Raw genomic sequence first — 27,803 nt, 5'->3', positions numbered from 1 at the left:
TGCTGAATTTCTTCTTCATTGTACAATTCTGTCATCACATACAAAAAAACTGTATTGACAATTACACTTTCAATAATGTTTTTTGTAATTATGGTGTTATTGCAAGATTGTTTTTTTTCTTTGTTAGCTTTATTATAGAACATACGGTGAAACTCGCATAGCAGAATTAGTCTTACTTATTTTAGTAATTACTTTGCTGTTTAATCACATTTTCTGGGGTCCAAGTGCATTGTTGGATATTGTTTTCATGTTGTTGCAAATGGGGAGAATCTCAGCATATCTGGGTAATCGTGCTTTGTGTTTCTTTATTGCAGTATGGCTTGGATCGAATCCTGGGGGAGGAGAAAAGTCTTGCGTTACTGGCAAGAGCCATTGATCCCACCCAGTCTGCCATGATGACTGACGTGGTTAAGCTGCTGTCAGCCATCTGCATTGTGGGCGAAGAGAACACGTATGTTCTGTTTCATTCAGTCTGTCAGCATATCCATGTCTAACTGCTTTTGTACTGCTGAAAGAAATCATTTTTTATGATTTTTGATTCCTCAAAAGCAAACTTTGTCATTTAAGGGCCCTAACTATTCTTTGTTATTTTGTATTTTAGAAAAGCAAAGCATAGAACTGCCAACAATTTGGAAAAAAGGCTGAACTGCCACAGTGTCTCAAGAGAATTTAATATTTGGAGTAAGGGAAAGAAATGCCTGTGATTTTTCTGAATGCCAGTGTCAGTCAATACATTGGCTGTGTCCCAATGTCAAGGAAGGATGCTCAAACGGCTGGATTTGAAGGATGCCACGTCATCGACATCCGCCGAAGGACTGTCCCAATGTCGAGGATGCTCCGGAGGACAGAGTCCTTCTTCTGCCCAAATTCCAAGGATGCATGTGTGTATCCTCCGTGCGCTCCCATTACCCATAAAGCATTGCGCACACCGGTCTACCGGGAGATTTAAAAATGGCGAGCGTAGAAACAGCGACGCTAGCGGCGCAATATGCATTTAAATAAGTATTTACAGTTTACACTGAATGTTGTCACATAACTTACAAAACGTGTGTTCAAAGTCAAGCAAAAACATAAACATAAACAAATGCCAGAATATTTGTCTAAAGATAGCCTAATAAACGTCATCTTGATACATTGCCGGTTAAGTTAATTATTGCCGTCTCAGTCGCTAAAGTTATTGTTTATTAATTTATATGTGTCCGATGATGATGTACTATGTGCAACTGTGCCATTCAGAAAGTTATACATTTCTTTATTGTGTTTACAGGGACCGAAAGTCCGCTATTATCCGTTATTGTTATTTATAAATAACTGTTATTGTACTGTACTGTAAAATAAAAAATAAAAAATCACAGAATATATTTCCATGATGAATTATGCGCCGCTGCATTCTTGACACTAAGTAGCGGCCGAATTCAGCCAGGATCAGTTAAATATTCAGGTTTAATCCACTTTATGGTTTTTACTTGATAAATCGTGGAGATTCAACCTTAAAGCATCTTCTTCCATTTTCACAAATATGTGTCAGAGTGCTGATGCCAGAGACACATTCATGTCGTGAACTGATTTTGAAATTGCGGCGCTGAATTTTTTTAATTTTTTTTTATTAAACTGATAAGAACAGATACTACACTTGATCTTAGCCAAAGGTCCGAGAGCGGCGCTGAAGTTAAGCAGGACGTCCAATTACGCAATGACGCACAGCTGCACACTCCGAAGGCTGTCCCATTTGTGCATTACACCAGTCAAAGGAAGGACTCTTGCCTTGCCTTAGGAGGACCCGACTCTGAAGGAAGGATCCTACCAAGGAAGGATCCTTGACATTGGGACACAGCTATTGTATCATAATACTGGTGTCAGTATATTGTATATTGATCATGTATTGCAATAGTTATGTCAGATGTAGAAAATGTGTTAGCCTTGTTTTGGTTAAAGTGCAGAATATAATTGAGTGTCACGTTATATATTACAAGATACATTTTAAGAGTACTTAAAAAAAGTAATACAGTAGGCCTTTTCAGGTATACCGTAAGATATTTGGCATTAACATCAATATGAACAGAAGTAGATTTAGATATTGAACACACATACACACACACACACACACACACACACACACACACACACACACACATACACACACACACATACATACACATACATTTTACCAGTTTAAAATTGTCATCCCACTCCTACTCGAGACTGAAGTCATGTTCTAAAGTGAAGGTGATGAAATCCCAGAGAAAAGCCTTCCACTCAGGTCAAATTGACGAAAAAGGAACGTTGGATATAGTGGAAATGGAGAGAGAGCTCACAGTCAAAATCCCTTCAAATGAAGACATGTCTTCATTTTTCCCCCAATTGTTCGCTCATGCATTTCATGTTCTCATTTAGTTTGGAAAAGGTCCTTGAAGCCATCACCACAGCAGGGGAATGGCGAGCCATCGAGAGGTTCAGTCCCATTGTGCAGGGACTACGAGATCGCTCAGTTCAATTACAAGTAAGTGCAAAGTACATGTACTGTACAGTCATTGAAACCTTGTCGTTTCCCCAAGATTTCTCTGAAATGGAATATGGAATGGCTTTGGAAAGTTGACCTTTTTAACATATCACAACTGGGGCTCAGGGCTCTTTTACTCACTTACACATTCTTCAGTCTTTTTTTTTGACAAGAAATGTTCAATTATACTTGTCTTTTGAGTTAAAATAAGGTGTTATGTTTCTGCAAATCTCAGATCCAGTCACGGTGGAAACATTAAAGCACCAATACCTTGCTTGTATTTGTCAAATGTTTTTAATTTTGTGTGATTCAGTCCCTGGTGTTTATTAACTGGGGTAAATGGTTTATTGATGTTGGTTAAGGTTCGTTTTGCGGATCAAACAAGCAGCTGTAAGGTAACAAGGCAGTCGAGAACCTGTTAATTTGATTTGACCATTTGTAATCATGAACATAATCATTTTGTAATGGTGTTAGTTGCTTAATTGAGGTAAAGATCTTCCATGATTTACAATTGCCACATGTATTTATGATACTGTTAGAATTTAAATTCTAGGAACATCTAATAATAAGCTGTAACATAAATGTAAGTACTGTAGAAGCAGGAAGAGAACACTGAAACAAACAAAAACAATAAAATCACAAATTTCTTATTTCTTTAATGTGACCCTCAAAAAGTAATCCTAAGTATATTTGAATAACAAAATTTTGTAAACTCAAAAACTCTCCTTATCCAGTTTATGGTTTGACAGATTTTTACCTGTCCTTGCACATTGCCAATTTTATCATCTTATTCACTGCATTTACATGTTGTTGTGGACATAATTGTTCAGATGTATCATCTCCTTGCTGACATATCCACTTGAGACAGTGCATATGGGCTGCTCAAAACGGGGACTGCATTGTTGATTTTTGTCACAATAATGTAATTCATGATTAAAGTATGTTGTCTGCATTTTAATTGGTAGCTGAGGGATGTGAAGAGAGTGATCATTCATCCAATGCCTACAACACACACTCTCACGAGATGAGCATAAAACTCTAGAATTACCATTTTGCTCCTTTGCTTGTTTCGTATTCTCATGAAATGACCTATGTTAAACTTAATTAAAAGATGATATCTCTTTTGCCCCCTGTAGCATTATCCGTAGCATTTGCATTCAGATTGTTGTAAATACATTTGACGGCTGCAAAACTGTAGGGACACTCTAAGAGGGTGGAAGCAGAAGGAGAGGACAAAAGTGAGGGAAGCAGTTGATGCTTTGTTATTACTTTCCACTTCCTAATACACAGCACAGTTTCCTTTTAACCCCATGCATTATTAAAGCACAGATATTGTTATCCTTACCATTGCACTGTTTGGCCAAAGGCTCTCTGTCCTACTTGACTACATTTATACCCAGTTTCCCCTGGCAGCTCTTGGCTTGGGGAAAGTGTGCATTTAGACACTAAGTGTAAATGGACACATTGGGGGGCCACCGGAATCAAAGATGGCTGAATTTTCTCTTAATATTTGTAATTGGCCTATGCATTGTTCTGAATACAAAGCTGAGGCTAATGTAAATGATTAACTATACATCTATGAATTATTAAATATATGAAGAGCTGGAATCAACTTACAGGCTTCAAATACCAATACAGCATCTACATTGTAATGGTTTACTCATGAAAAATGATGTAAAGCATTGCAGCGATCTTTCTTACTCCCCTTTTGTCTCGTGTTATTGATTATGTGTCTCCAGCAAGTGTCAACTCTCTGCGTATTGATTTTGCTTAAAATGTATTAGCGTAAACCGAAACCAAAGGATATGTGGATGGTAATTCTTCAAATAAATGATAATAATAAATTATTTTCCCATCTTTGCCACTGTACACAGGTCACACGTCTAGTCAAAGGTTTTGTGACATTTTGTAGTGGTACCTATCTGTATTGCGATACAAGAAGAAGACAGGTAATTACCAAGCAATCAAATTCAGAATAACCCTGAAAACATCTGAATATCCTTCCTTGGCTCAAGTATTGCCAGACCCTCTTTTCACACATGAGTGGATTGCTTTACTGATCAATAATTGATTTTTCTGTCTGTGTTTGCCCGGCTAGTTGAAGAGTCACAGGATGCAGCGCTCCCTGTGCAGTAAACCAAACTCATAGGGGAGTGAAAAACAGCTTCCAAAAGAGCGAGTTTGCCCTTAAATTGACTGTTAGTTAGTTTTGTGTGTATGGGTCTGCAGTTGTTGCATTAATATTAAAATCAGACCCCCTAGTTGGTGACTGGAGAAAATAGACATGCATTAGTTATGGTCCTCTGCTTCCAAGGGACATAACTCATTTAGAATGCATGCCGGCATGCTTTTCATCAACTTCTGGAAGAAGAAGTCCGTCGTCTCTTTCTCTGGTTCTCACTCTTCTCTCTCCCCCTCTCACCCTCTCTCTTTGTCCTGTGTACCCTTCATGTTGCAGGTGGCATGCATGCAGCTCATCAATGCACTAGTAACATCCCCTGATGAGCTGGACTTCAGGCTGCACATCAGAAATGAATTTATGCGCTGTGGCCTGAAAGAGATATTGCCGGTAAGCACAACGAAACCACACACATTCATACACACACACACACACACACACGGACACATAATACAAACTCACACTCGCCTCGTATTAATATTTAAATGAGTTGTCCACTTCAGTGAAATATTGTAGATTTGCTCCAGCAAATAATTTATGAAACACAGAGGAGAGTTTGCACGCCCTCTGCCTGTGCCAGCACCCAGAAACCAATAAAGTTTCTAGTGCCTTGGCTAATAATCTTCCTACTGGCTTTTATACCATCTACCTAACATGTTTATCTGTTGTAAACATTGTTGCTGTAGCTGCCAGAAAACAAATAAATTAAAGTTAGGAGCTGGTCCCCACACCTGTTTATCATGATGAGTAATAGCGTTTAAAACGAGCTCCTTGTCTTTACTTCAGCTTGGTGCTTTCCTTTTGCTGCTGATGTCAGAGAGGGTCTCAAGCCTTTCTCTCTGATTTCTGTTGCTTTAATTTTTATCTCTCTTTATCTGTTTTACCCTTTCTTCTTTAATCCATCTGTAGCAACTGACAAGCATCAGAAATGAGGCCCTTGACATTCAACTAAAGGTGTTTGAAGAACACAAAGAAGAGGACATGATGGAGTTCTCTCATAGGCTGGAAGACATCAAGAGTGAGCTGGAATATCCTTGTCATTATTACAAAGGGACACATGTAACACTAAGTTTCTGTTTATTGTTAATGTGGCTAACATAACAATGCATTTGAAATCTTCAGGGCCTCCAGTTAAGGTCAGATATTCCTTGAAGTAAAGTAACTTTTTCTTTCATTTTATATTTCGATAACTTTTTTTATTTGACAATGCAGTGTTTCGGTTTATGTAAAAGTCCTTGACTCTCTGCACTGATGTGGGGGACGTGTTCAGTATTGTGCAGAGCATGGTGAAGGACAGCATTGCAGAGCCCTATTTCCTCTCTATAATGCAGCACCTGATGCTCATACGCAATGACTACATGGTCAGGTAAAAAATCATCAGCACGAACATACACACAGTTATTGCTAATTATCTAAAGTGTAATGAAGCATGCAGCTTTTTTAATTCTCATTTTCTTCCCTCATTGACTCATTGTCCCCCTGTATGTCTGGAACTTGGACTTCCTGTGGTTTTTATTTGTTTTTAATCAGCTCTATTCATTAGCGCTATTATTTTCTTCATAGACCAAAGCTCTTTGGCTCCGGTCAGAAGTATACAATACCATAACTTGTGACTGACATAAAGCATTTTAATCTCTCATCTTAGCCAAATGCACACACAAGCAAAGGTCGAAGCAGCTTTTGAAAACACGGGTAACAATGTACACTGGTGAAGAGCTTATGTTTTGTGGAGGTCTCACTCTTTCTGCCTTAAACCCTCTCAATGACATTGGCTAACAAAGAGAATGCTGTGTCTTTCATCTCCAGTCCATCTACAGCAACCATGGCTCCAGAGTATTTCTCATCTCCTATTAATGGTATTTTTCAAAGGCTTATTTTATGTTGGTTCACTCACAGCTGGGTGTGAGTTAAACCTTGGCTTGATCAAAAGATGGAGCTGTAATCTGAAGAATATGAAATGCATCACCTGCAGTTTTTCTCCCACCCTAAAACAACACGTTAAGTGTCTGGCACAGCTCCTGCTCTGTCTGATTACTTTTCTTCATCTGAAATGATTATGAAATGTTAACGTTGACGTTGTGACTGCCAACATGCTGCCATCTATTTTGTAAGCATTAATAACGGCGAGACTATTACTGTACACACAAAAACACGCTTCCTTCCCCATGATCAATTCCCCCTTACCAAGGCATGTCTAGACTTCACAATTTTCTTTTTACCTTCTGGCAGATAACCAGCTGAACCATTAGGATTACGGTAACAGTTATACTTTAAATAATACTTTATATAATTTACTGGGCAATAATTGAATAATATAATTTATTGTCTGTCACTAGAACGAGACTGGGACAATTAGTCAGTTGACCATTTGCTGAAAACCTCTACTAACATTTAAATACTAATGGCTTGCATGTAGCAACTGTAACTAGGCACAGCAGGCCTGTCAATTTTGGGATTTCTCCACATGCTCCACTAAGAGTAATACTCTGTATTAGTTTTGGGTTTAGGGCAGGAGTGTCAAACTGGATCAGTGTCAAATTGGATCAGTTTGCCACCCCTGCTTTAGGGTGTGGTGTCTTTTTCTTAGCCTGTCCAAAACCCAAAATACATAAAATAAAAATACAAAGGTTTGCTGTCTGTGCAACGTTAGTCACTAGAGAGGTGTGTTCTTGTCCTGAAGGGGGCGATGTACGCGCACTCCCCTACAATTTGATTTTTATTACATAGAAGATTCGTTGGGCAAGCTAGATTAGTCACAGCATTACTTAAAAAATTCAATCAAAAACGTGAAGACTGTTCTGGAGGGCAAATCATCAGGACCCATCCTAGTACACACTGTATATATTAGTTATTATTAAAATGTGATGATTGTAAAAATGCATAGTTTAATTGCATGGATGATTGCATATCCCCCCCCATTCTTATAACATATGATGTCTATCTTCAGGCTCTCTTTTAGTTGGCTTCCAGTATTTTTTTTAGAATACATAAGTTTTCCTCAGGCACTTCTGTACCCTTGATATAATTAATTTTTTCACCATTCGCACATAAGGCCAATGTGATCCTTTTACTGCACTGCATGCCTCCCGACTGACTGGTGTAGTGATCTTGAGTTATTTAATTCTCGTTATCCTTGATGTCAAGAATATACTGTACAGTCCCCTTTCACACGGGGGTCCCCGAGTCCCAGAGTGATGAAAGGAACACCAGCAGCTTGATTGACAACATGCATTATTCCATTTGATTGTCAATGTTTTCATCTTCATTCAGCAATGATTCCAGCTTTCGGCTCACCTTCAAAACCACAGAAATGGTATTCATACTATCAGATCCAGTCTCATTTTTTAGGAAGAAGTGGAAGGCAGTGCCTCTGATTTATGGCTGTTTGTAAGTCTCAAAGTTTTAGTTAATGATTTGGTGTAGAAGGGATTTGGACTCTCAGCGGCATTGTTGTAAGATAATGAGCAGATCAAACAGACATTTTCCCTTTAACTTGCAGTAGCACTGGCTCCCAGCCTTGCATGTCGTCTGTTGTTGCATTATAATAACGTCTCTCTCTTATTGTGACATGCCCTAGGTTATTCTGTGATTAATGCATTCAACAGAGGCATTTGAAACAATTTAACTGCAATTACTCTGCACCTGGTATTAGGTTGCTGTGTATTTCCCATTGGTCAGCACCATCAAAAAACAGTTCTTATGTTAAGGTCTAACTGGTGTATAAATTAATGTTTTAGTAGTTCTGAAGAAACCAAAAGTTTGTTTTTTTCTTTCAAATGTTAGAATTTTTTTTTAAATATTTTTTATTGAATAAATACTCTATATCTGTTAATTGGGAACATATAGTCCCTGTTCCTCTTCTGCAGTTCATTCATTCATTATTTTCTGTTTAATATTGTCTATTTCCCTTTCCTATTATTGTTTTTTAAACCTATTTTCTATTAAATGGTTGAGAGTGTTGTGGGAGTTGGGGTTTGGTATTGGAGAAAGATGTGTAAGAATTCTTGATAAACCTGATTCTCACATAAACAATTAACAATGTGTTGTGTTTAATATTGCTTCAGGCGACTCCCTAGAAACTTGTGATTTCACCCAGGGTGGTACCTTACTTCCTTTTCTTCACACACTGTTGTGATCCTGACGCATGTTCTCTTGGCTCACATCGGGTTGTTTTGTCCCTTTTTGGAATAAGCAAGAAAAAATGAAACCTAGAAAGTTGTCTGTTAACCTGATCGTTGCCTTAACCCCGAGATTAATCCTACAGGAGACCTCATTTCCCTTATCCATTCTCACTAACTCTGCTTCTCCTGCAGCTCATCTCACACCTGAATCTGTTCTTGTAAAAATGCATACACACAACGGGATTAGTATGAAATTGAATCATGTCTTTTCCACTCTGTCTTTTCTCACTGTCTCTATTTTCTTCCTTATCCTGACTTTCAGGCCCCAGTACTTCAAGATCATTGAGGAGTGTGTTTCTCAAATTGTGCTCCACCGTAGTGGCACCGACCCCGACTTCAGTTACCGCAAGCGCCTAGATGTGGACTTCAGCCACTTGTTAGGCAAGTGACACACTTCTGGCAGATGATTTCCATTACACATATTTCAGCATGACATAAATTATTTTCATTTGTTTTTTCTGTTTCGCTTTCAGAGGTGTGTGTAGATAAAGCTCGAACTGACGAGTATGAACAAAGAGCTTCAGAACTGGCACAGAAGGCAAGTGTTGACAAAACAACAAGCTAGATTTTCATCCCACCACATATCCACTGCACCACCTGGCTAAAACAAAGCCCGCTAAGACATGAAGGCATTTATTGTAATTTGTAAAATAATATCTGTTTACGTAACAAAAAATTTACACTTTGAAGTTAGCATGAGACTGATAATTCCTGGGGGCCTGTGCAATATGAAAACAGTAATTCAAGATCATAGCAGAAATTTGGAAACCTCATGTACTGTAAATTTGCAGTCGCAGAAAATGGCTTAAAAATACTCTCTAAATATTTTCCACACTAAAGAACAACAGAAAAATAGGTCTTATGAAGTGAGCACTACAGATCTTTTGCCATAAATATATTATTAATTAATATTTAGACTGATTACATTAAACTATAAAAAACATAATAATAAAGGAAACCATTTTTGAACTGCAAGGTGAACAGAATTTGTCAGTAACAATTGTAGATATTTTAGTTTGAGAACAGTGATGTAGCAACATTATTTTTTACTAAGATGAATGACAAGTTTATTTCCTACTTTTTAATGTGTGCTGCTCTAATAATGTCTATGATTATAATGATAATGATTATGATTATAAATAAAATGTTGAGGAAATGTATCTTGCTTTTTTGTACAGTACAGTTTTTTTTAATTGTTTTTTTTATACAATTTGTCATAATAACACACAATCAGAACTGAAATGTGTGGGTTCAAATGCATTGACTGCTGTGAATAATTTAACTAAGGATAGCAGCAGGTTGAAGATCTTGATTACAAAGATGGGCTGTCTGATTGGCGTTGGTGTGTATGGTACTTAAAAGGTTTTATTAATGATTGGGTGTTTGACAAAAGGTTGAAATTCAATCAGTAAATGAAGGTAATCAAGGTGAAATGAACGTTGATTATATGAAACAATTACACCATTATACTTTAAAATGTTAACGAACACTGCTTATGTTAATTCACATTTACATTCATTTAACACTGATGTGTGCTTGTGTGTAACTTGGGTGTGTGTTTCTCTTTTCAGTTTGATGAGGAGTTTCTAAGCAGACAAGAGGCACAAGCTCAGCTGGTGAAGTGTGATGAAAAAATAGCTGAACTTGAAGCAGAGCTGCAGGCCTTCAGGTCCCAGGTAAATTACATGTATATCCTTGTCTTCAATGTCATTTAAAAAAAAAGTGTATTATTCTTTAGGGGGATTGCGATGTGAGAAAATACTGGATTTGATTACTCAAGAAACGGCCCACAATCTAACACAGAATTGCAGTTCAACTTTTCTTACTTTCCGTCATGAGATGTTCTTGTTATTTGGGGTGCGGGATGAGGACGGGTGTAAGGGTTTTATCCACTGGAGCCTGAAGTTTGGGCTGACACGGAGGCTATACTGACTAGCTGACACTAAGTCTAATGAGAACACTGACCAGCCCTCCTTGTTGGCCATTTCTGATTCTCTGATCCGATATCCCATAAGAGGAAATTGTTCTAAAAGCAATTTATTCTGACAACCCCCTTCAACCTCACTACTGGGCCTCTCTTCAACCCCCCCACACACACCCCAACACTCTAGAGAGTTGCTCCTACGCCCCGGCACTGCAAGATAACTACAGGCTCAGAGAGGAGAAGAGAACTTCCTTTTTATATTCCCGATAATTTTTCAATTTGAGTGAGCAAACACAGAATGAATACTCAAATAGTACCTTGGTTCAAATGACAGTGGTACATTTAGCCCTTGTGAGTACATACACACACACACACACACACTTTGTCTCGCTGTCTTTGCCTGCCCGTCTCTGTGTCAGTCTAACTCTCACAAACACACACGCTCGCACACTTGTTAATTCAGCAAAGGAGTTCTTCCCTCTAGAGGCGGTAGCAGAGTAAGGGCCCAGGGCTGACCTTTAGTGTGAGTCTTTAATCTAAAACTGGTGCATGGATCAATAAGCCATTTTCTCTGTATGATACAATTTACGAAACTTTGTAGCCCCGGTTATAACATTTGATTTTTAGCTTTGGAAAAAAAACAAATCGTTTTGGGTAGGTTCTGGACAGAATCTGGATCGTTTATGATCATTTGGCCTCTGCTGGATGGTTGAGAGAACACGCCTCCTTTATCCGTACCACAGTGGTATTAGAGAATGCTACACAGCCATTTTTTCTATTTTTTTTATCTACACCCATTTTTCAGTTTTTCCTCGCAATGTGAATTCATTGTTTATTTATCTGGTGAAGGGTTTCTTGAGCACTGCTCCACAGTCCACAACTACTAACCAGTAAAATATATGTGCTGGAAGTGAGATAAAAAAAAATCCATCCTTGAGGCAAGCAAAAGACAGATACTGCAAATATTATCTGATGCTGAAAATGAAATGTAAAGACTGGATGATATTTTATTTAATTCAAGAATTTGATTAAGCATATAAAGGAGAGTTCACACTACTGCCCAGATAAAGGAATATAAAGGAGTTGATACTACCTCATTTACTTGAGACTTAGGTTGAGAAAAGGTTGAGAATCACAGCCTTAAGCTACAGTATATTATTCTTTGGCCTCACTGATAATTTTTTTCTGTATAATACATTGGAAAATGGCGGTTGAGATTTGGTGATAATGGTAAAAAAATAACATCAGCCCTGCATTTAAGTGCCTAGCTCCAGGGCAACTCAGGAGTGCCATTTCTTTAATTATAGGCTACCCTTTGCAATTTTGATGTTATAATTGTTATAGTCTGGAGAGACAAACCTCAGCTCTCACACTAAGGTAAATGACCATTGTTTTTTATATTTTGTTCCCACATAATTCGTTTTTTCCCCCCTTTCTTTCTAGTTTGGAGCTGTACCAGTGGGTCTGTCCCCTGCCCATGCTGGACTGGTATCATCTCCCTCAGCCTTACCGTCTGGCCCTCCACCGCCTGTTCCACCACCCGGGATGCCAGCTCCCCCTCCTCCACCTCCTCCGCCTCCCTTACCTGGTTGTCCAGCCCCACCTCCCCCACCTGGAGTGCCTCCTCCTTTTGGTGCCCCCCCTCCTCCCCCTCTAGGGTTTGGGGGTGGTCTAGGCTCCCCCACCCACCATCAGCTGCCTTATGGCCTCAGGCCTAAGAAGGAATTCAAGCCTGAGACCTCCATGAAGCGCCTCAACTGGTCCAAGGTAAGACACAGCAAGGTGGCTCTAATATTTAGCCACCCACTTTTACATACGATGCAGTCTAATATATTGCTAACTAAAGGCTCAAAAATACTAAGAAGTCATATCAACAATTCACTGACAAAGTTAACAAAGTTCAACACCTAAAGTTTCACAAATGAATGGATTTATTCATGCCTATAAGTATTTGGATTAAAGTGAATTTTAGAATTGATCTTTAACAGATATCTGGTATTATTCCAGATTAAGACTGGGAGATATAGCTTAAATCTCCTTTCCTGATAGGTAATTTCATATCATGATAAAGATTATATTATAGTAAGACTTGGTATATAAATGTATATGTAGTATATAGAGAGATATCAGAGATGTTTTCCTACCGTTGCGGATTATAAACTTTTCCCAAACAAAAAGTTTTTGAAAAGCAACAATATTTAGGCCAGGTATTTATAGTGGCCGTTCTCTGCTCTTTGGTCCTTTGTTCCTGATGTTTATTGGCAGCGCCTGAACATTGCAGATGTTTTTCTAAAAATTAAACAACAACTTCCTACTTCTGTGCCAACCAAGTAATAATTGAAAATAACAGATGATCAGATGCTGTTGTCAGAGCAGCCTTGGTGGTACCTCTACAGATGTTGTTCTCTGCAGAGCAATATTAATCACACCATAAGTGATATTAGTTTGTGGTTTGATTAATAATTTAATCTCAGATGTACATCGGTACAGGTGTTCAGCAAACTAAACCATACGCTTGAAATTGCAAAGTGACATGTGGACGACTTGTCTTTTGGCACAGCTGTGTGGGACCTCCACATATGGTTATGTTTGGGACAAAGCTGTTCGGAAACTTCTTCAGTAATAAGACATCAAACTTTCCATTCTTACTGAGCGGCTCAGCCCAGTTTAGAGTGACTAAATAATTTAATGATTAGAGTTCAGTGACAAAACTATTTTTGACAGGAAGACCCCCAAACAACCTAGCAGCAGTAAAGCCTTGACATAGCTTGTCACTTTCTTATAAGTACTGTGTTAGCAAACAGCTGTCAGCTTACACACATAGCAGGTACAGGGCCACAAGAGTATCCCATTAGTGCCAAGTTTCACCTGACTCCAGTGGGACCTTCAGTCCCAAATTCACAAGCATTTCAGCCTGACTTTGGTTCACCAAGTTGTAGCATAAATGTTTTAAATAATACCAAAATATGTAACGATAAACAATAAGCATGAAGAGGCTCCAAAAATCTGCATCGTTGGTGGAGGAGTACGAGTGCACAATGTGCAAAATGTAAAATTCCATCTGACGGTTCTGATGGCCAGGGGAATGCTTGTACTGGAGGGAACGGGCAGCCGATTCTTGTCTTTAGCCCTCGGGCATCCTTGGGCACTTACGGGTTTTGCTCAGTCCCACATGGCAACCCAGCTTGAGCCAGTCTGTCTCTCTCAGCAGGCAGCATGATGGTAACATCTTCTTTTCACCCCTACTTGGCTGAGGTGAAGGAACTTTGGGATCTTTTGCCAGATCTTGTTGAATTTAGATTTTCTTTCTTTCGAAGTTTGCTGGATGCCAGCTTGTATGATTCCTTCCATGTGGGGCTTTTCATTTCAAAATGGACAAATGGACAAGCCTGTACAAACATCATTATGAGCCTTCGTTAAGAGACCACAGGGATGGAGCATGCAGCCCCAATTTGTGCCCCTGCTGCATCAATACATGGTTATTATGGCAAAGCATTGCCCAAAAAAAACATTTGACTTAGGGCCTTGGTGTGCAATGTTTCTTTTGTGCCTAACTATATTATTTGGCGGAAAGATAAAAAAACAAAAAGATTGTGGCAAGTGTAAACTGAGCATGGGTAACAAGCACAGATTAACAAGAACTGGATTTCAAACATGCACTTTAATTGGCAGGTAAATAGTCGATATATGTGTATTTAATTTGACAACTGTCAGAACTATTGTGCAGTAAGTTAAGTTCAGTTTTGTTTCTTTAAGATGCGACTAATATCTGATTTAAATGATGTGTTTTTGTTATATTATGACATTTCCCTTTGTGGCCTTTATAATCTGTATAATACTAAGCCATGTGTTGACTAAATGTGCTGAACTGTGGATGCTTGTTTTCAGATTCGACCCCAGGAAATGTCAGAGAGCTGTTTCTGGGTGCAGGCTGATGAGAACCAATATGCAAAACCAGAATTACTCTGTAGAGTTGCTCTTACTTTTGGATCACAAAGAACAGGTCAGACTCCCACTACATTCTTTTATACACTTTATTTAATGTCTATCTGTCTGATGCCTGACTGCTGCACTTTAAAAATATATATTTCTAAAGCAATACAATAAGCCTTACTTTTACAGAGGTGTGCCTCGTGACATTTCCAAACACTTATATTCCTACATATAGTATTCCATACTATTGTTTTTCTGAGCACCTACTATTTTTCTCTCCACTTCACTTTCTCCTCCATCTTCTGTCCCAACTCTCTGGCTCATGACTGTGACACATTGGCTTAAATTTGCAGTGTACTGCGACAATGAACATGGCAGGGTTTCTCAGTTGAGCTGGAGTGGTAAAACAAGGAAGAACAATGTGAATGAGTTTCTGTTTTTGAGTTAAGCATGTGTGCATGCTTGCATCTCTGCTTGGGAGTAATTGGCTAAGTGTCTTCATTCTGCACAAGAGGAATTGCTTGAAAAATATAGAGGCAAGTGTGTGAGAGCTTGTGCCTACTATCTGGGCTACTGTTAGGGAACAAACTGCTTTTTATCACTTTCAGTGAATTGATTTCGAGATATGCATGACAGAAGACATCACTCATTTGTTATTTCTGTTAGGTCCAATTTCCTCTGCTGTTTTAAGCTTAGGTAGAGGTCTTATTAAAGCTAAATGGACTAGAGTGCTGATTTCTTTTCAATGCCTCATTTATTTAAAGGTGTCCTGGGAGATATGGACCAAAACAATATGACAATTATCACAGCACTTTGTCATCATCAATGTTGTTTATTCTTTCACATGAACAATTTTACACGGAGCAAGTACTAATGAACTGTATATCACTGTGGATGTGATTCTGTTGTGATGATATTCAGTACAACAGAATGACCTTGAGTGTGATGTTGCTAGGCCTGTCACGATAATTATTATATCGACTTATTGTTATATATATATATAAACGCCCCCATATATATATATATATATATATATATATATATATATATATATATATATATATATATTAAATGGACATGATAGTTTTTCCTTGACTCGATATATCGTCCTTTACATACTTTTTTTTTTTTTTAAGTAATGCTGCTAATGATTGACAGGCAGTACGAATTGCCGGAAAAAAAAAAATCCAGCTGTTTAGATGGTATTTTAATAATAAAATAATATAATGAAAAATATTAATCTCAGTGCATTTTTTTGTTAACAGAGCCTGAGAGTCTATTTTATCAGTTTTAGTTGTAGTTTAATTATTTATGTTTTATTTATCTATGGTATTTTAATATTTATTTTCTACAATATAATATTTCTACAAATATTATTGAGATTTAAAAATTAATTTGCTGTGGCCCGAGTTTGGATAAGCAGTTAAGAATAATGGATGGTTCTGTAAAGCAAATTCAACATGGTTCAAGCTCAGTTATAATGGCAGCAGGGAATTATGTTGAATATGCTTTACAGAACCGGACAAACTGTAAATGTAGCAAAATAAACAAAATAAGCTTGGCTTATTTGGTAAACTTGCTTTATGGAACCCTCAGATCTACAAGCACCATTTATTACAATAATAAGCAAGAACAATTTATGGAGTTTTTAGAAAATCCTTTATTTGGCTTCACCACCAAAAAAAAATCAAATTTGCTGGTTTGAACTAACTGTCGTGAAATAGAATGTAAGAGTACAGTTCTTGACCAAACTATTGAGTAACATTCAGACAGTCAAACAGCATTGAAATATCTTACTCTTTCCTGAAATGTGTAGTTTCTTACATCTCACACCTTTCCCCCTTTTTAGCAGTTTCAGTTTGGTCTCTAACATATCAGTTAGCACTCTGCAGTCCTTGCTACATCAGGGTCTCCAGGGTTGCCATGGTGTTGTGGATTTTGTTGAGCTATTCTGACTATTCCTGGTGGTAATGCTGCATGATAAGACACTATACAGTTACATCTTTATACATTAGTATGGCTGGCAAGATCTGGAATATTCATGTACAAGGTTGTTGGAATGATTAAAGCTAGAGCAGGAGGTAGCATGAGATGTTATCAGTCTTGTCCTCTCCTGTGCGTGGTCTATTAGTCCCTTCTCTGATGATTTATTCACATGTCTTGTGTTTTCTTTCTTGTCTTGTCACCGACTCAGCCAGCTTATGCCAACTTGAATTATTCATCCAGGTGTTATCTACCTGTCACAACTCTATGCTGCACCTCTCAAGGCACACAAGACCCCCCTACACACCAGTACACCCTTGTTCCCTACCGTCAAGGTGTTGAATAATGGAGGCAATCTAAATGGCAAACAGGTAGACAGACAGTCAAGCAGGGTGTCTCCAGAGAGGACAAAGGAAGGATGTCCACCAGCAGATGATTGTACTTCTCTGTTAGGGTAATGACCCAGAGACTGCACACAGCACTATATTTTACAGTAATCAGGAAACACACTTCTCATCATATGCAAGCAGGCACATAAGAGCACTGCTGCTCTGCTGTATGCAGACCGCCTGGTTTGTTACTGCTCATGGGTAATGTATTTTAGATTTGCAGAGAAAGGCAGGAAACATTTGACTAACTCAAACCTTTCTCATGGTTAGAGTCCATTCTCTTAGCTGTGTTCCAGCCTGTTTCCTCCTGTCCCGGTGGAGGTTGTATAGCAGCACGACTGTTGGGTCGAGCTGTTGAACCCAGTTGCTGCTGCTGCCGCTGTGTGTCACTGAGCGTACGTGTGTGCCTATATGTGTGCATGCGGGCTTGTCATCTTATTAACACAGCCATGTAGCATCATGTTTCATCTCACTTAAGAGCAGCAGCATCTGGATCAGCATTAAACATTAAAAAGGACACAGTATGAAACAGTTTTCACTCAGTTTTTCTTATTAAATATTCATCTATATCCCTTGAAACTTCCTCATTCTTCGTGATGTTTGTGTCTCTTGCTGTTGTTTTCTAAGAGAATACCTGCCATCCTGTACACAAACTGCTGAGTTGGGATGGGGACTCAGAACAGTTTGTTTTGAGAACGCCACTGTAGTATTTTTGGCAGACCTTGACTTAATCAAGCGTAAATAGAAATAAGGTGATGTTTTTTTATTTTTATTAGTGTAAAGAGAAGGCTGGTATCACACATGCAACCAGCATTGGAGGAGTGGAACAGTTATTTGACGAAGTAGACATTCTGTTCACAGCAGTATCCTTTATGGCTCTGCTGTTTATCTATTCAGAGTGGGATGTTGGTTTTTGGCAAAGGGTCAGTGCCACTTTAACACATCTCCTCAGTGAGCAAATTACATTAAATGGGTGTTTTTACTTTTCAGCAAGCAGGTCAGGGTGAAAAAAATTAATTAACACCATACTGACTTGAATTCTGTGCTCGCCTCTCAAGTCTCTGCTCATTAGCTGTAGGCAGTTGATACAGATGTCCTGCAAATGTCCTGTCCTGATCAATAAAAATGAATGGAACCTTTCAATTAGGGATGAAACAATAAGAGCATGTTACACTTTAATGTGTGTAAGGTAATTGTCTTTGGACTAATATAGTTATCACAGAGTAGCTTTTGTGGTGGTAATACTTTAGGCCGAGTAAAAGTGACAGCCTTTTTTCTATGTTAGAGCGGGTCAAATGAAGTAACCTGGAATGGACTTTATAAATTGCTTGTCAATGTCGTGTTATCACAAAAGTCTTTGAAAGGTTGCATACCATTGAGTTTATATCCAAGGTAGAAGTTCTAGTTACACTTTCAATGAAGCCCATCTCTATATTACATTACAAGCAGCTCATAGCACTATATAATTAGAGTGAAAATTGCTTATAAATATTCATGATGCTTTATAACAATAACTCAGTGCATAATAAAGCATTTAATAATGACAAGTATCAAAAGTATTTATAATTGCTGGTAACTCACTGAGATTTCCCCCCCAAGAATCATAGTGTATTATAATTGTCACACGCTTTTAATGTGATATTATAGGGTTTGGGTAGGTCCATCATGCATTATAGACATGGGCTTACAAAAACAATATCAGTGAGTGACCATCAATTATCGTAACTATCGTTACAAGTATTATGAAGGCTAAAGAATGCTTATAACTATAATTACACAGTGCTATAAGAAGATTACAACCCATCAGAGGTATATTTATATTGCATATTAGACATGGGCTTTATAGAAAGTGTTATACAAGGTATCTCTTTCTTTGACAGACAATTTTGCAAAGTTGTTTTTTACTTGTCTCCTTATAATCTTTCAGGTGAGAAACAACTCATGGGCAAGATCGGTTCCTTTTATTGACTTGGGCAAAATAACCCTTAATTATCAGGTCTCCAAAGAGCAGCACAGAGCAGTCGATTTTGTCCGTAAATTGCTTTTCAAGTCCATTAGAAACAGTCATATTTTTTAAAAAAGAGTCCCGCTAAAATGTAGGTAATTTTTGTTCCTTATATTATATTGTTTATTGTTTCTTAAACTTATAAAAAATAGAGAGATTGTTTTCTGGAGTGAGGGATTGTCTGATTAGTTGTTTTTGGCGTTATAGTAATTGTGGTTAAGTAAAGCCCTTATATGTATTACCTTGACTCAAACTCTTTCCCCTTCTATTCAGTAGTTACTATTTCTATCTTCCTCTACTCTTCAGCACTTAAGAGTTAATTAGTCTTAGTTATTTTTGCACTTTCTGTTTTCAGGTTGTCTCGGAAGTCCCTACAAACAGCAATATATGAGTCTGGGCAGACATGAAACTAAGCCGCAACTTGACTGATTGGTGGTAGCTGTGTAATGCTAGTTCATCAGCCTATGGAACTTTTCTGTTGAGTAGCCAAGGTAAACTAAATATTGTCCACTAAAGCTATTTAATATGACCAAAAGCAGTCCTTTTAGAAGTCGTATAATAAGCGATCATTTCTCTTTACAGCCTCACATAGCCCCTGATTTTAATAAATGGATGGATTTTCACATTTTGTGTCATAACCATATCCTGTGAACATGTTTAGCAAAATAGTCATTTAATGTTGAAGTACAGGCCGTAGTACAGTAGATGTCTGTGCACTTGGCATCTCTGGTTGGATTTTTTTTAACCTTTAAAATTCCAATCAATTCCAAGTTCCAATGAAAGGACATTTATATGCAGCTCACATTCCAGTTAGGATTCAATAAAAAACCAATTAGGCTCAGTAAGATAGATCATTTTAGTGGGGAATGCTGCTAGTACATTGTTGGAATTTTGGAGTCCTTTGTGAAAGCTGAGTTTTTTCAAATGACCTTTAGAGATGTACAACAGGTAGCAAAAATTAAATGAGAAATTTAATTTAATCTCAGTATTTCATTCAAACATAATTTCAGTATCCTGCCAGTTCATCACAGAAACGACAATGGTAGCTGTATTATGACTCATGGCAGCCCCCTGAATTTTAGTTGATTTCAAAGTTCATTTGGTACACTTGAAAAGTGTGCAATGCATAATTATTTGAATAAATTAAATATTGGTAGAATTTTCAAGGGTTATATAGCCGAAATTAGAGCTGTCACACAGTGTTTTTTTGTGTGCTTCAGTGAGACATGCTGCATGAACATATATTAAGTACATGCTGTGAGAGGACATGGAGGAGAGACAGGGAATATATATTAAGCCTTATTGTGACCTACTACTTGTTGCCGGTGGTTAGATAGGATTGTACGTTGCTGCAGGAAAATGTTGATTTCCTATTTTCTCACTCATTAGAAATAAGGGCACAATAAGGGCACACTTCCTGTCCTGTTAATTATTTCAGCCATCCTATGTACAATTAAATGGGTTGCCTGTGTGCTGAAGTGCTTTTCTCATTAACACCTACGTGCATGAACACACATAAACACACTTAAGTTTGCACCAGACAAAGACATTTTAAACATGTTTGCCAGACAAAAAACAAAACAAAACCACATAATCATTGGCTACTATCGGCTAAATTTAGGTTAACTTCTATGTAACCAATGGACTGCACTTACTGTATATAGCACTTTTATCCAAAGCATCTCAAAATTTTTAAGCTGAAGAGGATGATTTTGCAGGCCAACGCAAACATTTTAAGTCATTATCGAGAAGATTATCCCTCCTGATATAATATAACTAATAATATCCACATATTAATTATTTACTATTTAATTATTAACTCACTAAATAAAAATTTTAATGTATCAGGTTACTGTGGAGTGTCTTATTGTGATTTAACTTTAACTGTCTAGCCTTAACGGTCACTGGCTGTGGTCAGTACAAGCTTAATGTGATCACTGATGTGGTCAGTGGTTGAATTTTTTAAGCCATGTATATCAGTGCAATGATGCTTTTCGTCCGTACATGATCTAGTGTGCAGTTGCTTTTGAGTGCTCCTTAACTGGGAGCTAAGACAGGGAATCCAAATCCTGCCCCGCTGTTCTTTTGTATCACTTTCTACTTGTCCATCCCTCTCTGCACTCTCTTACAACACAGCTGCTGTTCTGCGAGAGCCAAAGCGTGCAAGTGGACAGCTTGCTTTCAGTGAGATAAAACAGCTGTAGGCTCGTGTCTTTCTCTGCTTGCATTCACACAATAATAAAACTTCCCATCAACTTTTCAAAGCATGAGAAATAGAATGTGTAGAGTGAGTCTGTGAATGTTGTAAAAGAAACATAACATAGCCAGCCCCTCACTGTTTCTCATGCTAACATTTTGAGCTGACTAGAGCAGAGTGAAGCGGTAAGAATATTCACTCCTTGCTTGCGGAACTGTTGACTCAGCTCAGTATCACTCTGCACTGAACTCCGATTTCACCCGATCCATTACGATCACTCGCCGCCTATTACCAAAAAGTCAAACTGTCGAGCTCGCAACATGCATTTTTTGAAAGAAGATTGTGTGGGTGCAAAATACATAAACCGGAGTCACTGCGCACACAAAATGCACACACTTCACCCTTACCTATACATTATCACAACAGTAATCATTCTCAACCCCATTTGTAGACCTAACTGTGACTGTAAGTGACAGGCATAGGCAATGCAGACCCGAAAAAAGAACAGGGAAGGGTTGCTCAGGCATGCTTTGAGTGCACGGTGAAAACGCTAAAGGAGCGATATTGGAGCTGGGGATAAGCCAACGCTCTAGTTTAAAAAAAACAATTCCATTCTGTGCTCCATCCCAAATCCTCCTAGTTGCGCTCTTTGCTTGCCTGTGCTCATTCACATGCTCTGGACCTAGGAGACTTGATCGAGCCACTAGTACCACTGTCTGTGCTGCTGCCATTGCTTGAGCTCTTTAAACAGTCGTCTTCTGACCGCTCAGGATGCTTTTTTAAAGCCACTTACTAAGACAAGAGGTCGAGATAGGCAGTTTTGTGAGAAACCACAGTGTCAATGTTTACTAAATTTCCTGGTCTTACGATTAAATAACTACCATGACTTAAGCCCACCCGCCAACAAATGCACACACATCCATGTTTCTTAATTTCTTCTGACCTCACCTCACAGTTTTGAAGCTTTGCCTGCTTCGTTCTCTCTGCTCTCCCTGTCAGGGCCTGGTCAATTAATGCCCATGCAACTCCAGGCATGCACTTCACTTTCCTCCTACTTGCTCCTGCTTCCCCGAGATGTTATTGTCTTCCGATAGTAGACTGCTGAAAGGTTATGAGTTTATTTCATACATACAGATTAAATCCCCATAAGCATAGATAATGGGACCTGTAAACTCTGACATGATGTCATGTTGTCTAGTGCAATATTTATGTTTTGTTTGTTGCATTTCCTCCTCAGGCCCAATGACAGCAATCCCCAGACAGGAAAATAGTTTAATATATTTAATAAAATAGTTCATATCTGTCACACATTCACTCTCAAATAATGTGTCCTTATCCTCCTTAAGTTTCCAAGACAACCACCTGAATCTGGGGGTTTGGGTTGTCATTTTTTAAACCAGTGAAAACATGCTTCAATCAAATTCTACTTCTAACTTTCAAATTCTACACGTTTCTTATTTAAGATGGCTCAGACATCCTCACTACAGCACAACACACACTAGGGTTGTCACGATACTAAAATTTTCAACTCGATACCGATACTCGATAGGAAAATTTTCGATACTCGATACCATTTTCGATACCACCAGGATAAAAACAAAGACCCCAAAATTTAACAGAAATATTTTTATTAACAAGAAAAATGCAACATGTTAAAATTAACAGAACCACAGGTTAAATATTTATAATAAAAAACAGTTGTGCAAAAAGAAACTGCAACTATGATAACAAGCTTCAGGTCTGGGGTAGTGCAAAAAAATAAATAAATACAATAAACAATAACAATTAGAACAATCGATACTTTTAAAAAAATGAGTATCGTATCCGGATACAACGTTTTTAATATCAATACTTTTTTGAATATCGATACTTTTGACAACCCTAACACACACATATGTTTTAAAGCACCATTCAGAACCAAGTACTGTGGTGCAGCAAAAAAATCACACCATCTCTTTTTAAATCAGTTTTTAATTAAACAATGAATAATTCTGCAATAATGATAATGTCCTCAAAAAGTGTGAATCATAACACAACTCCAGTACCAGTCAAAATGATAGCAATTAGATATTTTTTACAAATCGTGCAGCCCTAACCCCATGATAAATTATGATCGTTAGATTTCAATTGTAGCGAAAACTTGAGCTTTTTGTTTGGTCTATGCTAAATAATTCCTGTTAACTGACAAAAAAAAACTCTCAGCTGCAAACATACAGTAGTTGCTGCTCGCACATCTGTTTACTATGCTGTGAAAAGGTTGTGTTAAAGTTTTTCTTTGAGCATTGATCACATGGTGGTGCCACATGACAGAAGTCATTCACAAAGCTTTCAGGTGGACTATGAATAGTGAGGGGTTAACTAAAGTTAAGCATTAGATCCATGAGTGAGCGTTGTTCCATTGTGAATCACTGATTATAAATTAAGCATAGCTAATGATGCTTCAATGTCTGCCTTTGAACGCTAAGCTTTAATATGTTCCCTTGACATCTAAGGGCTTTAATTGCAGTCTTTGTGGTTACTGTCTCGTATACTGAGGGTGGAGCCCGTAAGGGTAGAGAGGAATCTTTCCTCTTAGAGCTTCATCAAGGAACTTCAAAAGAGAGAGACCCGGAATGTGGCATAAGCTGCAGCACTATTGTAATTCATTGTAACAAATTGTCTGCTGACCCGTGTAGTGAGTAACAGTAAAGGGGGAAATCTGCATTTTTATGATGATGTCTTAACTTTCATGAGACATCGCTGCTCTGTTTTATGGAAGTGTTTTACTGAAAAACACACAAGGACTCAAGCAGTTGAGTTTATTTTGGTAGAAAATATTCGCACATGCATCAAAGAGTTTTGAATCACTGAGAAAATTGTTTTACATGTTTCAAGCTGGTGGAATTTTTTTGCTCCTTCAGACACAAGTCAGAATAAAAAAATCTTCTTTCTTCAACCTTGGAACTTTATTCTACACACTACAAGTGTTTTTTGCTACAAACTCTGCTGTCAATGTAGATCAAAGCACATTAACACATGTATAAAAAATGTGACAGACGAGGTCTGTACATGTGCAAGTCAATATATTAATGTATGCAATGAGGGCAATGAATTTGTATAATATGTTCTATTTAAGTGAGAAAAGAAGGCTCTGACCTGAGATGAGACAGTCATCATTGACTATTAATGTCATTGGTGACTCAAATCACTCACCACTGGTAGAACATTGAGACAATTTCAAAGAACTGACAAAATTAGAGATTCTATAATTCTCTGTGATTGTGTGAAACTTTAACTCTACTTTTGACAAGTTCTTTATTTGAATTTCATAACAGTGACACTTTTTCTGTTAATGCATACAAAATGTCTCTCTATAGACTGCAACACTGCTTTATATTTAGTCCAATGCTTTCTGTTGTCTCTCTGCTGACAAAATGTCTGAAATAATGCTCACTTCAAACATCGCTAACCAGCTTTTCTTCATTCTCTTGTTTGCTCTGTCTCTGTTTCTCTCCCTTTCTCCTCTTGCTTTTCCCTCAAATTCTTTGCTTTGCTGCATGGTTTGCCTTCATGGTCGCTCTGGAACAGAAACCAAAGGTTAGTTGTTGTTTTTTTTGCTTTCACTCATAACTTTCTTCTTCCAGTTTGAGTTGCTCTCCAGATTTAATTTCAGATTTTGGGAAATTGTTACATGCAGATAAATCAGACATAGCATTTTTTTTTTAGTTTAGGCATTAAGAACTCTTAACACTTTATAGTTTCCGTTCGTACATGGCTGTGAGTATTTTGATGTTTTCAACACATTGAATTTAATAATTTTCAGTCTCCAAACATGTATCCACGAAGGGGTAGAAAAACACAGTTCTTGAGTCAGCACCCTCAGCCTGACCGGACTAAACTATCTGACTGGAGTACAGTTCTTGACCACTAAACACATCTCACCTGACACTGCCTGTTTCTTTAACAAGGAGTGCGTGGGCTGTGTTCAGATTTTGTACTCTCAAGGTGACAGCAAACTCAGTATTGGGAATTCTTTAAAAAGGTAAGTCTGTTGGTGGCCTTGCTGTAAGCTCTTTGCAGTGAAGCATATAAATAGTTATTGATGACATTTATGTTTTCTTTTTTTTAAATCATTTTTATATTCATTGCCTGAGGTTAATGCCATGGCGAAGGCCATCGGGCTAGTTATTAATTGGTAAAGGTAACATAAATTAGGTCTTATTTCTCTGTTGTATTCATATTCAAGCCAAACCTTAAAACTGGTAACTTTAAAAGGCAGCTTTTGGATGCCAACACTGAAACCATGGTTGCCATTTCGAGTAATTCAGAAGCTAAGCAGTTATATGTTGGTTTTATAATGAAAACGAGACATGAAAAAATGAAAACTTAATAAGGTATGAAACGTAATCCTTTTTAAATTTCTGTGTTATTCAAAAATAATAAAAAATCTAGAATCTTACATGTTATCAGTCAATGTCCACCCTCAATCCTTGTTTTAACCAATTACCATTCGGTGTCCTTTCTTTTTTTGAGAATTGATGGCTGTGGGGAGTGGATGTTAAGGGGGAGATAGCAGGTCAACAATAAATGCCACATAGAAGTGGTGAACATCATCTGAAAGCTGTAAACCTGAAAATTAATTTCCGATGCAGCTCAGCACCGTGTGTCAAGTTGTTCTGGTCAAAAATATCTAATAAAATATGACTTAATGAATTTTTTATCTATTTATTGAAACCTATTATGGTGTATAAAGGGTCATAACATTAGTGTTGGCTGCATGTTCAACTATGTCCCATAAGTTGTTGCAGCAATTTTTGGTTTGATACCATTTGCTACACACATCTGGTGCTCAATAATGCAATTTTATTCATACCAGGAATGGATAAAAAGGTCATAAAAACCCTCCAGAATATAACAGCGATATATGAAGACCGTTGGAACAACATAGAAGAATCCATGCTGTGATTTGGGTTCAAAAACTTGGTCATTTTGGAGATTTCTGTATCTTAAGCGAATGGATGACGAACACTTGTCTTCTTCAAACTGCTTATTGTCAATATACCTAGGAAAGCTGAACATCCTCTGAATGCTCTAGGTCTCTAGTTTGTAGTTGTAAAGTTTCATGAGGCTGTGATTATCCTAAAGGTCACAGCGGCTTGTTTTATACAATGAGGTTGAGACTCAAGAAATGCCCTGCAATGAACTGGCTACTACTGATGACTAACATAATTTTATATCATTCAATTACAGTAGGTGGAAATTTGTACAACATGAAAAACCTATGTGGGTTTTGTCTTAAACTGCATGTTATCAGTATAGTAGGCATGGATGTAAAGAGGAGACTTGTGGGAACACAGAGAGCATATTTTCATTCACAAAGCATGATGTCAGAGGTCACACGACCGATTTGAAAATAGCCAAAATAGCCTAACTTCGTAGCGATTTTTCAACAACTTCCCAACATGGCATCCATGCTTGGGCTCTACAGATCTTAGACCTTAGATCTTCTTTAGATCTTCTAGTGTCTTATTCTATCATCACATCATATTATCTTCACTATACTAAAATTGAGCCCGCTACGCCCTCTGGAAGGAAAAAAAAAGCCGTGTAAATTCCACCGGCAGACCTGAATGGTTCTTTAGCATCTTGTAATGGCCATCACAGATCAATAGAGCAATATTTAGATATCATAAATGCAACAAATAGTAAGACTTTAAGTTGCATGTTTTCCTTTTTGCTGTACCTATTTTTAATATGACAAAAAGTTGTGTCCACTGATGGCAACAAAAGACCAAGAATTTGTTGTAAATAACACAAAATGGTAATGGTTGGATGATACACATTCATTAAAAACAGCCAGTAATAAACCGAACAGTACATAAATATATATATATATATATATATATATATATATATATATATATATATATATAAAAGAAATATATTGGGAATGGTTTTGTGATCAAACCTTACAATTTGAATCAAACTTCTGATGTACACAGAGCTCCCAAGCCCCAAATGACTTCCGCTTTTGAAGTGGCTGTTGTGTCACAGTAATTAACAATAATTAACTATTTTCAAAATCATAGGACTGATTACTTCTTTGAAATCCATATAGTTTTAATTACTAACATTTGAAGAGGCAAGGGAGAGAAACGTACACCACTTCTTTTTTTTCTTCTTCTGTATTTCCTCTTATTTGAACAGAAAATAAGAAAGAGGAAAAAAAGGGAGAAACAAACAAGTAAATGTTGTGAGTGGACGCCCAGAGAGAATGCTGACAGCTCTCAGAAGTTTAGCAGATTGTGTGATTTCACCGATAGCCTCCGGAGAAGCTCTTTGAGATCATCAGTGTCAATAGAGGGAGATAAAACATGTACAGCCGGGGTTTTCCTGTGGGTGTTTGTAAGAAGAGAGGGTGAAAATCACAGAATGTTTTAGAGACACTGGCAAGTGGGAATTGAGGGATATGTGGAGCCTGCCTTCCTTTTCGCTATACAACTCGTAATATCTGGTCTTGAGTATATATTCAG

General features: G+C 37.7%; 1 protein-coding gene and 1 non-coding gene across 2 annotated transcripts in view; one reads left to right on the top strand and one right to left on the bottom strand.

Annotated features, from left to right (window-relative positions):
- LOC131987059 (protein diaphanous homolog 3-like) overlaps window positions 1-27,803 on the top strand; it is a 181,712-nt gene that overhangs the window by 34,413 nt on the left and 119,496 nt on the right. The window contains exons 8-17 of the mRNA XM_059352207.1: window positions 315-451; window positions 2,395-2,500; window positions 4,959-5,069; window positions 5,589-5,707; window positions 5,929-6,045; window positions 9,123-9,241; window positions 9,334-9,398; window positions 10,432-10,536; window positions 12,228-12,551; window positions 14,673-14,787. Of these exons, the coding sequence (XP_059208190.1) occupies window positions 315-451; window positions 2,395-2,500; window positions 4,959-5,069; window positions 5,589-5,707; window positions 5,929-6,045; window positions 9,123-9,241; window positions 9,334-9,398; window positions 10,432-10,536; window positions 12,228-12,551; window positions 14,673-14,787 (1,318 nt within the window). The remainder of the gene's footprint in view (window positions 1-314; window positions 452-2,394; window positions 2,501-4,958; window positions 5,070-5,588; window positions 5,708-5,928; window positions 6,046-9,122; window positions 9,242-9,333; window positions 9,399-10,431; window positions 10,537-12,227; window positions 12,552-14,672; window positions 14,788-27,803) is intronic.
- LOC131961054 (U2 spliceosomal RNA) lies at window positions 1,479-1,665 on the bottom strand. Its single transcript, XR_009389825.1, has one exon. It is a non-coding gene; the product is annotated as a U2 spliceosomal RNA (small nuclear RNA).

This window comes from Centropristis striata, chromosome 2 (genome assembly GCF_030273125.1).
Source record: "Centropristis striata isolate RG_2023a ecotype Rhode Island chromosome 2, C.striata_1.0, whole genome shotgun sequence".
Lineage (NCBI taxonomy): Eukaryota > Metazoa > Chordata > Actinopteri > Perciformes > Serranidae > Centropristis > Centropristis striata.
Note: the sequence above shows the minus strand (reverse complement) of the source record. Positions and strands in the feature narration are given on the sequence as shown.